Source organism: Fulmarus glacialis, unplaced genomic scaffold (genome assembly GCF_000690835.1).
Source record: "Fulmarus glacialis isolate BGI_N327 unplaced genomic scaffold, ASM69083v1 scaffold27155, whole genome shotgun sequence".
NCBI lineage: Eukaryota > Metazoa > Chordata > Aves > Procellariiformes > Procellariidae > Fulmarus > Fulmarus glacialis.
This window is the reverse complement of record NW_009214047.1, coordinates 10844-24817: the sequence shown is the minus strand read 5'-3', so window position 1 is coordinate 24817 and position 13974 is coordinate 10844. Positions and strand designations below refer to the sequence as shown.

At 36.8% G+C, this 13974-nt stretch overlaps 1 protein-coding gene across 2 annotated transcripts in view; it reads right to left on the bottom strand.

Annotated features, from left to right (window-relative positions):
* The window catches only part of MTMR1 (myotubularin related protein 1), a 36673-nt gene that overhangs the window by 14066 nt on the left and 8633 nt on the right, over positions 1–13974 (bottom strand). For both annotated transcript variants that reach the window (XM_009578425.1, XM_009578426.1), the window contains 8 exons: positions 13775–13876; positions 12969–13052; positions 12160–12309; positions 10647–10835; positions 9971–10156; positions 6627–6833; positions 5717–5809; positions 620–733 (listed from right to left, as the gene is read on the bottom strand). In XM_009578425.1, the coding sequence (XP_009576720.1) occupies positions 620–733; positions 5717–5809; positions 6627–6833; positions 9971–10156; positions 10647–10835; positions 12160–12309; positions 12969–13052; positions 13775–13876 (1125 nt within the window). The remainder of the gene's footprint in view (positions 1–619; positions 734–5716; positions 5810–6626; positions 6834–9970; positions 10157–10646; positions 10836–12159; positions 12310–12968; positions 13053–13774; positions 13877–13974) is intronic.

The window sequence follows — 13974 nt, the reverse complement described above, 5'->3', positions numbered from 1 at the left end:
CCTACAGACGCAGGAGAGACAAACCAAAAAAATAGCAAAGCTAAACATGGCAAGGAATTGTTACTTGCTTTTTTTAAAAAATATGGAGTATTAAAAACAACAAAGCTAAAAGTAAGCAAAAGTGTACTTGGAATATTAACAAACTTCTAATTTTTTTTTTTTTTCAAACTCAAAGTATTTCATTGAGTCCTAACTTCATTCATTGAGATATTTTAAATTTCCGTAGTCTTCAACCATACATTCCATCTAATTATGTCCTAAAGTGACCTGCAAAGTCAACCATAGGCGTTCCCTTGGAAATAGAGAAAGAAATGCTAATATAATTTGATAATGATTATTTAAAATTGTATATGTTGGCTAGAAATATCTGAAAGAGGACTTTCTAAAACCCTCAAACCCCTGAACAGATAATAACTAAAGAAAATAAGAGCCACCGCATTTAATAGCAGGGCATTCAGTATATATTTCTCATACCATGAAATTTCATGTCTGCATTGTCTTTTAAGACTATGTGACAAATGTATCCAAAAATACAGCTCAGATATTCTCAGGTCTTGTATTCTAAGCATTTTCATACAAAATCAACAAATTAAGAATGTGTATTACACTAATTATTTACCTCTTTTAATCTCTCTTTTTCACAGTTGCATAAGAAAGTCCCAAAGAGGCAACTGTAAAGGTGATCCAGAATGGTGATTAAAAATAACTCGTTGAATTCAAAGGCTGCAGGAAACTGAAATAAAAAATTGCTAAAATTACTTTAAACTTTATTTTAAGCAGTGTAGAAAGGAAGAAACTCAGACATAAGAAATAACCAGAAGATTCAGATAAGATTTTTTTTCTTATTTAGTGATTATTTTCAGGAAAACTCAGCAATTTCAGTAACTCCCATTGCAATAATACATTTCACCCACATACTACTTTATAAATACTCCTCGGAGACAAACCTTACATTCATTATGCAAGTATACTAGAATACAAACATAGAAACATTAGCTAATGTGAAACTGGTGACACAAAGCAATCCATTTTAAGGAGCTCTAACAGTATTCTGTTCTAACCCATCCCAAACTGTCTTCAACATATGCTTTATTTCTCTTGTTACAGGACAATAAATCATTTTGTGGGGGGGAAAAAAAAAGATGATGACGACATTTAAGAGTTTTATTTCCTAGTCTAACATGCAATGAATTGGATAATAAAGACTACTGCACGTACAATATATTTAAAATGTTTCTTTCACTTTCTACCCAAGTAAGTTACTTTTCTCCATTTCACCCCTTGAGTTTACCATCAGCTATGTACAATAATTTAATCCCCCTTCTTTTATATTGGAAAGTAAATCCTGTTCGTCTGAAATAAAAGAACTGTTATTCCACTGAGCACCACTAGGTATTTTATTCACAAGCAGAGGTTACCTGATACATTCCAGGAAATAGAGTTGATAATTTGAAAACACTCAAAATGTTTAAGATATATCTTAATCTGTAGTGCTCTAAAAATCATAAAGGAAGGAATTAATGCAAACTGCATGGGCTGCTACCTATTCAGACAGAAAAGGTCCTTCAATCAAATTTTATGATAGGACTACATATGGCAACTGTTTGATGTGTCAAAATAACTTTGTGTTCAGTATGACAAGGGTCTCAAACACAAATACGGAATGATAAACATTTAGGAGAAAAAAAAAATGTAGAAGACTAAAGGAAAATTTAAGAAGTAGCATTTCTCTCATTACCATGACAGAGAATGTTATAAGAGACTAATTGTCAGGAAAAATGAAACAAATTTTGTTCATTCCCACTAAAGGAGTAAATCTTTACAGAAGTCTAAAATGCAAAGTTACAGATTCATTAGGAAGAATTTCCTGTTATATGGAGAAATCTCAAGTCAATATTTTGGATCTGAAGAAAGCAGCGGACTGGTTTCTGTTATGTGCCACTGAAGAATACTGAACACCTTGTTGTGAGTGACTCAAGAGCTATTTTAAATAAAAAAAAAAAAAAAGACAATGAGTATAGCTAGGAGGAATAACACAGCAATTGGGACTGCGGATGAACTAGCTGATTCAGAAATTCCTCTTCAGCGTCATCTGTGATCTATGAAGGGCAAATGTTTATTCATGTTGAAAGTAAAGAGTTGAATAACACACAATGGGTGTGCTTGTATTAAACCCAGAAAGATGTAAGTTTTAAGCAATGTTCTTTTAAAAGAAGACTGATTTAAGTCAAACATTGCAAAAGCATTCTCTTTCCAAGACTTCTCAAGCTAAGATATACCAACTTTCAACTGAAAATTTTGAGTAAGGAAGTTATCAATATCATGGCTCACAAAATGAATGGGAGCCTGCCTTCTTCTGACTCTGCTATGGATTACGCACAGTTCAACAGCACAGCGTGCTCACACTAGGGCTTCTCTCTCAAATCACTGGTTTGTTTTCAATCGCCTAGCCATTTGTTTCCATAAAACATATAGGAACTTAAGATTATTAAATTCTCTTTTTCAGTCATGTTCAAAAGATATCACTTACAGCACTTCCTTCTCTCTCGGAAATCATGCCAAAATTCAATTACAATACAATGATGTTAACAACACAGCTAGGATTTTAAAAAAGTATGAACAGAACTTGATAAGCAGGTGTGCTGAACCAAGTCAGGAGAAAATTCAGTGGGTCTCAGACCTCAATCTCCTGCGCCCAGCCCAAAGCAGCAATGAGATACAGAGAGCAAAAATAATTTGCACAGGATCGAGATGATATTTAGACGTAACTTTGAAGACAAAGCCTCTCCTAAAGTACTTTCTTTAACTGAAAGCACTTAATGAGCCTTGTCACATTAGGGTTCTGTGTTGTGATGGTTCCATACTAATCAGAGAGATGCCAACATGGCCACTATTCCAATCCAGTGAAGCATATTCAAAATTCCATACATCAGTGGTTGCACTCCAACTAATTTATTAATAAGTGATAGCACTTTATTGAAACTCTGTCTTTGGATACAAGAGTTGTACTGTTGGAGCTGATGTATCAAGACTGTAAAGCTTCTATTACCGCTGCTGAGAAATCACTGACCTAAAAATGCTTTCCTCTGTAGTTCCAAGCCCATTAGCGCCTGTTTGAAGATTCAGGTGGAAATGAAAACTTACTTCTTGTCAAATCCACTAATTGTGAGAGAACACATGGGTCATTAAAATCTCCCACTTGATGCTGCTGGAGTTGTTGGGGGTTTTTGTAAAGGAGGTATTTAAAAGAAGAATTCTCTTGTTTAAAAGTCTGATGATGCCAAATGGCATCTGATTCAGAGACATGCAAAATAAACTTGCTTTTTAATCAATGAACTTGTTCTGTACTACAGTAACATTTAAAGTTGAAACACTTTCTGGAATAGTTCTTATGATTGTGGAATTGGACTGAATCAGGTTAACTGAACACTAGATATCATAACAGAGTACACTACTGAAACTAGTGAAAAATGAATCTCTGGCAACAGACGACATCTGATAACAAACAGGATGCAGCTTTCTACCAACTTTAAACATACCTTCCTCCTATGTGGGTACTGTGCATGAAAGGTAGAAAGCTACTACTTGAGCTGCAATGCTACATGCACATTTTACTGTTTTGTTTCACTTTTAACAGGGCATCAGTATTTCATCAGATCACATGTGGCCTTTCCAATTTGACATCTGCTATTCAAAATCACCAGAGGAGGGAAATCACTTCACCGTATGTTTTTTATTAAAATCTGATATCAATGTACTTCTCTCAAGTTCTCTAGTACTGTATTTGTGTGTCATGAAGACAATAAAAACCAAGGGAAAATATAAGGCTGTCAAGGATTGAGTTTCATTGTCTGAAGCTATCTGGAAATTTCTGTCTTAGTGGGAAGTTAGAGATTCTCTCACTGTATTAAGTCGACTGCTTTAAGAATGTAATTCTCAGAAACCGAAAGACAAAATTTGCTTGCTTTGAGCCCATGCCCAAATCCAAGCCCTTACACCCTCCCTCAGTCATTAACACTTATTTGAGCTTTGGAACATTTCACATATGTTTACCATGGATTCTAAAGCACGAAACTAGCACTGTTTTATGAGCAAGTGATCTACGCAAGGATAAAATAGAACCCTGGTTTCCACAGGTCCATGTCAAGGTAATCACAACCTTCACATTTATTCTTTAGCTGTTGAAGTCAACTAAAAAATAAAAATAAGTGGGCAAGAACTCTCCAAGAATGACATTTTCAATTTTTTTCCTGCTGTAACATTAATGATTTTTCAATGCCACTGCTGTTCATGAATTTCAGAACAGTTTCTGAATCCAGGTTTTGAACAGATGTGGTATTGGCAAAATGTTTCACAGATTCCCCCCGCCCCCTTTTTTTTTTTTTTAAACTAGAGGGAACTAAACTGTTTATAGCAAGAAATAGGAAGCAGCAAGGGAGATCACAAAAATAGAAGAGGTTGCTCTCAATTAAGGATCTCCCCAGAGGACTTTTGTTCCTACCAGGTGTTTAGAACTGCTTCTTCTCTTTGCTATTGTTATTAGCTTTCCTCTGAGAGAGGGGCCGAATTTTTCATTTCTTTTCTCCAGCCATGCTAAACAGCATATTAATGCTGAAATATAGATACACAGAAAGAGAAAGTCTTCAAGGGACTCTGGACAAGGGCCCAGTATTACAACAGGGAACTTTCATAAAGCAACGAAGACGACTGTTTTGAATACAAGTTTTGGAAACTATGATGTAAGTTTTTAAGAACCGTGTTCAGAACAAGAAGACTGAGGTAAGACATCCGGGAATGCTAGCATCATATGGAACCAGACTGCTACCCTCTCCTCTTCAAAACAAATCACATTCTATACAGACTTCAGTATAATAGCTTTTACCATAACAGCACGGATCTGTGTGAGGCTTCAAGGAGGAAAAAAAAAAAAGAGAGAGAAAAAAAAAAGAAAAAAAGGAGTCAAGCACTTCTAATTTACTTGGAAATAAAGCCTTCATGTGGACAACCTATTTCAGTAACCCCATTAAAGAACAGCAATATAAAAGCTCAGAAAGATCTTAATTTATGCTCATGGAGGTACAAATAAGGAAAATGAAGGCTAAAGCCGTTCTATAACTTAACTTATTCAGAAAAAATAAAAGAGAATTTTAGTATTTTGATATTTTAAATATCACTAATTTCAAAGATCTCCCCTGATCCAGAGGTAAAAGCAGTGTTGGAAGTAAGAAAACTTATCTGAGAATAGGCTCGTATGTCAGAAATGCTGTCCTGTATGCATAATGATGCCAACATTAACTTACATTTCACATTTGAGACATACATAGAAGAACCCTCTCCTCCTCTCAGTTCACAATCAGCCTGGATTTTTGCTGTTTCTTAAGGACAATATAAATTCATACAAACATTTACTCCACCAGTGAATATGCAATGCAAATAATTTATCCCATCAATAACCCTCATTTACGTAATCAGAGAATCCTTTGAAAGCCTATTTTAAACAAAGGGATTCCTGGTATTTTGGTTTCAAGTCAATGCTTCCACTCTAGCTCCTTGTACCTCACTTTGAGCAAAAAGTTTCCCTGTGTGTGCACGGTGCAGCCATAGCACGACCAACTTCAGGAAATCATGCTACTGCTCTGCAAAGGAATGTGTTCTCCTACATTAATTACGTTTGCTAGATAGAGACTGAGACCTCATAGAAGGTTAAGCATCTTACCTGCTTAGTCATTTGCCAAACACAGTCGATGAACTGAAGGAAAATGGGAGATCTGTCTGCATCAGCATGATCATCATCTCCATGTCCTACTCGCTGAAAGTCAAAACAAACTCCTCATTTCAGTCTAGTGTATTTACGGTACCATCCCAACACTTTAAAACTCATTAACTCTTAAATATGTTCCAATGGCAAGACAAGCAAATCCTACATAACGCTAGCCTGTATTTTTCAGCTACTAAAAATGCATCCCAATATTCACTTATGGACAGGCCTTTGCTGTTGAGCAGAGCTGGAAAGACACTTGGTCAACAAAGCTGTGCCAGTCGTTTCCCCATCTTTCACTGCACAGCCATTTATTTCTACCAGTGGGTCAAACTGGCAGGTATTTACTAAAAGTGTACTGAAACAACGATTATTCCATATCCACCTGCATAACTACTGTCATTTCTCCTAAACCATCTTAGAGTCAGAGCCCACAAAATGTCATAATAATTTATGTCCCAATTCCCCACTAGCCCATGTGTTACATAAACACTTCAACCTTAAATCAGAGTGATGGTTCCAGCAATTTTACCTTCTAGACACCTTAATTGTTCTCCTTGTTTCTCCATTCATAAGATTGTTAAAGATGAAGCAATGTGTTACAATCCCTCTTCCTCATAAAAAAATCCATTTTTTTTTTTTTAACCATTATGTTCAAGCCACTTAATTCTTATTTACTTTATATTATACCTCACACACAGATTTCCTGTTAAAAATGAACAGGTCACAATTCTCTGACACACTCACACCATTAAAAGAAGGACACCAGAGATAATAGCTAAAATGCAGCAGTGTACTGAGAGAAAACATACTATTCAAAATAAAAGTCTTGAAGGTGACAAACTGCACACTAAATCTTTCAGCTTACCATTGCAAATCGGTGTCCAAAACTTATCCATTCTTTCTCTATAAGAACTTCAAACCCCTTGATAGTTCTGTAATAACTGTCCAGCATAAGCATAGCTAGCGCAGTAAGCTGTGCAGTTCGATCCCAACCATCACTGCAGTGTACCACTACGGATGTTTTACCAGATTCAATTTTATCCGCAATTCTTACTGCTCCGGCAAGAAGCATCTTAAATAAACAAAAAGAAATAAACAAGCATATTAAATACTAACCAAAACTCTACCAAAAAAAAAAGAGTTACAATTTTATACTCTTAAGGTTAATATATTTTAAAATTTCAGATTAATTTCATAATCATCTGGACAACTTCAATTAAATTAGAGATTTCAAAATGGTGGTATGCATAATCCTAGAGGTACCAAAAACTGTGCACTCTGTTGTCCAGAATAGGGTTCTTACCAGCTCTCCATTATTAGTAGCACATAGCAAAAGAACCTGGGAATCCCTTCTCTAAATTAAATCTGAAATCCTGTATCATGACGAAAAGACACAAATACTGTAACCTATTCCAAAGGCTGAAGGTTCAATGTTCTCAAAGTTCATTTTCACAGTAATCAATCACTCTTCCTTCCTCAGCTTTCCGTTCTCAACTACTAAGTTTAGAGAAAGGGACAAACTATCCAGCTAACCTAAACCAAAACACAACCCAAACAAACCCAGAAACCCCTGGCTGGGAGCCTGTGCTGGTGTGTTGGTGCATGAAGTATACATTGTATTCAACCCATGAGCAGACCATTAATAGTGTGGACTCAGAAGCATGCTGGAAAGCAAAGGATAGAGATGGCACAGGACTGAGATCACCTCTGTGAACTTGTAATTCTTCTCCCCCACAAAAAAACCCTCTCTTGTTCTCTTATGCTGCTCTGTAGTTTTTTAAAAACTTGAATAATCTCTCTCCTGTGAAGATTTGTTTCTGTAACTTGACCTATCATGGCACTGAAAAATATGTGAAAAACCCCAGCCACTAGAATAAGACCACAGGAGAAATTCCTATTCTGCATTCCAACATCAGAAAATGGAATCTTGCAAAATACTTGCATTTCTCCCTTCCCAGGCATGTAAAAACATCTTCTGAGAAGTAGGTAAGCCAGCATCCACTGGACAAGCTGTGTACAAGACCAGTCTTCAAAATTATTTCAAGAACCATGCTTTAGAGACAATTTTCATTGACTATATCTTTCATTGATTGTATCTTTTTTGGTAAAATTGAAGGATGCCAGCATGGAAATATCAGGAAACAATACAAAAGCTTCTATGGGAGAATAAAGCTTGTGGTCTGAACTAGTTAATTGCCCATTACTTCAGTTAAAAAGCTCTACTGCACTAAAAAAGTGCAAATATTAAAACAGTTTAGTCTTCAATAAAAGCAGAAAACTAATCTATATAACATACAGGTATGCAATAGCTTGCTCTACTAAATTGACCTAAAGACAACGCAGATGCCTCTGAAGGAGTACCGCTGAAAATAAAAGGATAGAACAGATACAGGCAATAAGCAGAGAATGGGAGACTGAAAATAGAGTTACTATTAATTCAGTAAATATCTGCAGAGTAGGTGAAGCATTTTATTCTACTTTGGACAAAAACCTTTAGAAAACAGCTTCCTCCACAAACTATTATTATTTTTTATAGATGTTTCAAAACTTAGCAACCATCACAGTATTTTAGTTAGGGCTCCTAATGAATAAACGGCTTCGGATTGGTTTAGAAAATGAGAATTGGTTTAAAAATAATTAATAGCACAAGTTCTACCCTGAAAGACAGAAAATACCCTGAAGGGCATGAGGAAACATCCTGGGTGTGCAAGAAGCACCAAGTGACTCTACTCCTGTTGTTACCACTGTCTTCACACACACAGAATGTTACTGGTGCCTCCCAGACACTCCTGGACCATCTTCAAAGTGCTGTGGGTGCCCAGTGATTGGAAGGTGAATTTCCAGTAACGCATTGCATTAACCTGGGACACAATCACACTGGTCTGAGCCCAGAAAACAGAAGATGCATTAGAGTAAAGCTGTGGATTTGTTAATTGCTATTACAAGCCAAATCAAATAAGCAAGGAAGGCAAGCAATTCTTGGATAAAAGCACACGGAGATACTATCAACACTGTTAACACAGTAATGGTTGCTTTTAAGAAATCAGGCCACAGTTTGTGCTGTCAATATCGTAACGTGAAGTATCACGTAAGGGACAGGTTCATGAAGAATGTTACATGAGTGTCAACTCTTTAAAATAATTTAAATGAAATTTCAAATTGCTATGCTATCGTCATCTGTGCAACAGTGGTATCAAGGACCCCTTCTGACACCGTCTAAGTCCAGGAACCCCACTGAAGTCAATGTCAATGAAAGGTGACCACTGGCCCAAACAGTTGGTTTTTTTTTAAATAGACTATTGTATTTAAGGCCAGGCTAATAAGAAAAGTCTTCCAGATACTCAGATTCCCAAAGCTGTTTGAAATAGTCCAACTTCAAGACAACAAGAAAATTAAACTGTTCCCAAAAGATCATTGAATTTGTTTAATTCTTAATTTAAGTGTTTGCTCCCTCTACTGGTTCTCTAGCTTAGCAAGCACTAGTTAATAGAAGAGTAAAACTAATGAACAATCCCAAACACGTTTTGCATGAGTGACATTTGAGCCAGTTGCTAATAAAACAAATTCCACTCCATCCATATTCATCATAAACAGGAGAGTGAATGTGGTAATGAAATAATCTATTCTAAAAGCATTTCAGAGGTTAGTGAAACAGACTGTAAAACTGAAGTATGGTAGTGATTTATTTTAATATTTTGTTAAATAATAGAGCAGATTATAACCCAGTAGAGCGCTGACTATAAACAGCCCATGAAAATGTAGGTGCTCGACACATGAACACTAACATCGCATTGAAGGAGGGAAGGATGAGAAAGACTGCAGAATTTACAGTCAAGACCTTCTGGCAGTTGTTCAAATATAATCTGAAGTTCCCAGGGCATTCTTCCAAAAAGCAGGGATAACCCTAGACTGCTCACAAACATTCCCTCTCAAGAAAATAAAACATTGTCCAACACTAAATACGATACTGTGCTATCAGGAATTAACTCATTACCTACCAATACATAAAACTGGAAATACAAAGTTATTATGGAATGCTTAAAATGCTATGTTCTAAGTGACCATTTAAAAATTAAGTTTTTTTACAAGATTATCCTGATCAAAGCAATGTGCTTAAATCTAGACATTATTTTAGTAATATTTTCAGAAATGCAAGTTAAAAACATGGTTTAAAAAAACAATTGATTTGCCACATCAGAAGTATTTTACCCTTATATATTCCAGCCAATGTGTGGAGTCCACATTTGATAACCACCGAGTCTCATCAATAGTAGGGTAAACTATTTCTTTAAGTTTACGCAGGGATTCTCTCATTACGTGTATATTATGAATTTCCAGAAAGACCAGCTCTGCATTTGGGTAGGCACCTTCACTTTCATATCCTCCACCTTTTGCCTGTCATTCAAAAAGTGAAAACAGACAAAGAAAAGAACATGTACAGGACTTCATCATGAGGTTGAGAGAGTTATTTTGGTCAGGTTTCAGGATTTTCTGAGAGAAAGGATTATTTTAGCAGTAATAAAAACATATTTTTGGCTTTTGTTTTTCTAAGAAGCACTAGGGTATTATTTTAGGTGAAAGAAATTCTAATTGTAACAGGCTACATTTGATAATACATTCACATACCTTCCCCTTTTTACTACTGAAACCTTTGGTCTTCTGTGGGCTTTACTGCATCATTTCTCAGCTATGTCTTCATGCTGCCTTCAATTCCTGCCGGCCTTTCCAAAATGCTATGAGCAACTTTCCTTCCTTCCCATGCCCTCTTTAGAGACTCTTTTTTATCTCTTTTCAACATCAAGTTCTCCTCATCCTCATCTCTCACTCAATCTTCAGACTTGTAATAAAGATAGAACTACTAATGCTAGTTATGATACCAGCCTACCTTGTTTGTATCTGCAACACTATTCTGTCTGGCATCAAAGATGATAAGTTTATGTGACTGAGCATTGGCATCCATTATTGTCTGCAAATATTTTTCATCTTCTTTGCAACGCTTATCATTTGGGCCTACCGATGGCTGACTGCATCGTGTTATTGTTGCTTGGCTCTCAGGATGAATCCAGGATAACACCTGGAATAAAAGAAAATTGTTTTAGTTTACTATACTGCTATAAAGGCAGCAGGCCAGAGTGCAATTAGACAATCACACTGCCTACATGGCATTGTTTCCTGGCAAATCAACAAATGCAAATTTAAGGACAAGCTGACGCAAAACCATATTGACAGCACACTAGCACTGCTCATCCCAAATCTGAGCATGAAATACAAAGTCATTCTAAACATCTTAGCTTTTATTTCTAATAAGCCTGCATCTTACTAATTAGAAAAAAAAGAACAATGGAAGAAGAAAAACTGCTTCCATGTGGAAGTCTGTGGACCTGTACACTACCTTGCTAAGCAGATCTATAGCATGAAAACTGTCACCATCTAACATATTGGCCAAGAAGGCCAACGGCATCCTGGCTTGTATCAAAAATAGTGTGGCCAGCAGGAGTAGGGAGGTGATCGTGCCCCTGTACTCGGCACTGGTGAGGCCGCACCTTGAATACTGTGTTCAGTTTTGGGCCCCTCACTACAAGAAGGACATTGAGGTGCTGGGGTGTGTCCAGAGAAGGGCAACGAAGCTGGTGAAGGGTCTGGAGAACAAGTCTGATGAGGAGCGGCTGAGGGAACTGGGGCTGTTTAGTCTGGAGAAGAGGAGGCTGAGAGGAGACCTCATCGCGCTCTACAACTCCCTGAAAGGAGGTTGTAGCGAGGTGGGGGTCGGTCTCTTCTCCCAAGTAACAAGCGATAGGATGAGAGGAAATGGCCTCAAGTTGTGCCAAGGGAGGTTTAGATTGGATATTAGGAAAAAGTTCTTTACTGAAAGAGTGGTCAGGCCTTGGAAGAGGCTGCCCAGGGAAGTGGTGGAGTCACCATCCCTGGAAGTATTTAAAAGACGTGTAGATGAGGCACTTAGTGGGCATGGTGGTGTTAAGTTGATGGTTGGACTCGATGATCTTAGAGGTCTTTTCCAACTTTAATGATTCTACATTTAAAGGGGTTCTTATGCTACCTGCGAAACTTGTCTATTCTCAAGAAAACTGCTATGGCTGTAACAGATTCCACACCAAATCAGAACACAAACTAATATATGAATTAGCATCAGATACCATTGCGGCTTAGAAGTGTTAACTCCAAACAAAAATGTATTATACGGCACAATAACCAAGCAATTAAGACTCACATTTGAGTTGCTCTCTTCAGTTCTAAGCCCATCAAGCCTAATTCTTCTTTCTTTGCCCCTCCCTTTCAGGAAGGAATCCGGCCCACTGTTATTTAAAAGAACTCTGATAATTTTTTATAAGCTACAAATTTATAGAGCACTTATATCGCCTTGTAAAAGTTTCACTTACTGGAACTCTGCCTTTTGCTCTAAATGCTGCCACTTTTGAGAGGTCATCATCCTTTACACTGGTTGGCACAACAAGAATAGCAGGGTATGTATCACAAAGCTCATAGGTGCTGTTAATTTTGGATATTTTCCAACTCTCATTGGGCAAGCCCTGTATGAAAGCAAAACATTTTTGTATTTTTCAGGTTATACCTTTACATATCTGAGTTTGGGGCGATGAAAATTTTTATGTGCTACGTACTTTTTTAAAAAAGAGTGCCCACATTTTTCTTTTAAATAAACTATAAACTTTAGGTCTTCATATTGAACCATAAACCAGAACACTGCAAGTCTTTCCTATTTATTATCTTTAAAACTGATATGCAAAATAACCATTTGAATGGCTGCACACTCAGGTAACAACTGATCATATAGTGAAATAAAAACACTTTTGCAACTAGGAAACTGTAGATTTACAATGACAAACTACGGTTACTCTTCTGTTTAATGCTGCTTATTCAAAACCAAATTTTTCTAAAGCCTATACTTTCTAGAAGCAGCACTTGGAAAATGTGGATTTAAGAATGCATGTTAAGATGGACCAGTTTGCTCAAGTACTCAGCACCTGTTATCTCCATCAACCTTAGCAGGCGCTCAACACTCTCAAAGTCAGGCCACTTGCATTTTATTATCTCAACATGAGATCTAGACAGTCCCTGTATGTAGCTAGAGCTAAAAATTTTGAGTTTTCTTTAATAATTTTTTCCTTGTTTAAATGGCTCTGGGGGAGATGGAGAAAGAAATAATACACCAAGTACTTATATAACTTACCTGCCTCTTATATTCTGCCATTGGATCATACACTTTCCAGCCATTAACAGCAAACTTTTCCTTATAGCTGAATGCAAAAAGAGGCTAAAGACAACAAAGCAAAGGCATAAATTACTGTCTGATGGGCTGTACGCACAATAAGTTCCAAACCAGTGAACCTTCTAATATTTCAAAGGTAACACTTCTAAAACTTTTTAACAGCAGACATAAAACCTTCAGTCAAGACTGGATAACACTGAACACTGTGCTAGAAAGAAAATGAAAGACAGTTTCCTCCTTCAAGTACATGCTATGTAGTTAACAAAATCAAGACAGGAAACAGTCAGAGAGTCGAAGTTACTTGCCCGTGATCATACAACACATCAATGGCAAAGCCAGGATGAGGAAATTGGTCTCCTACCTCCCAACCAGTTCCTTACCCATAAAAGCAAATGAAATAGCATTCTGCAGCTGACTAATAATAAGACCAATTGTATGTATTTGTTCTTTTAGACAGAACTTCTAGACTGAATTATCTACTGCAGAAAATAAGAGTCAATACATACATATTTTTAATCAGCAACATTAGGTAAATCTAGATCTCAAGGGTAACGTACAAATTAACTAACTTCACCGATAGCAGGACATAGCATAATGTTTTATGAATTAATGCAAAAAGGAAACAGAGTCAGAGTAGCTTGCCTGCTCTGTAACAGATTTTATGAATCAACATTTCAATGTTTGTTATACAGCTCTTGTACTTCCTCACCTACACTTTCCAAAAAGAGGAGAGCCAGTGACAGCCTTCTCTACATCTTAAGACTTACCAGCCCATTAGAAACAGGAAACGCGCGTGTTACAAGGTTTTCAAAAATCTCCAATCTGTTCTGCTCTTCCTGTTTATAGGCCAGCCGCAAATTTCTCATATCCTGTCAAAAAGAAGTTATACTATTTTACTCTATGATAAATTAAAAAAAAAAAAAAAAAAAAAAAGGAGCGGGCGGCGGGTTTTGGGTGGGAGCGATGT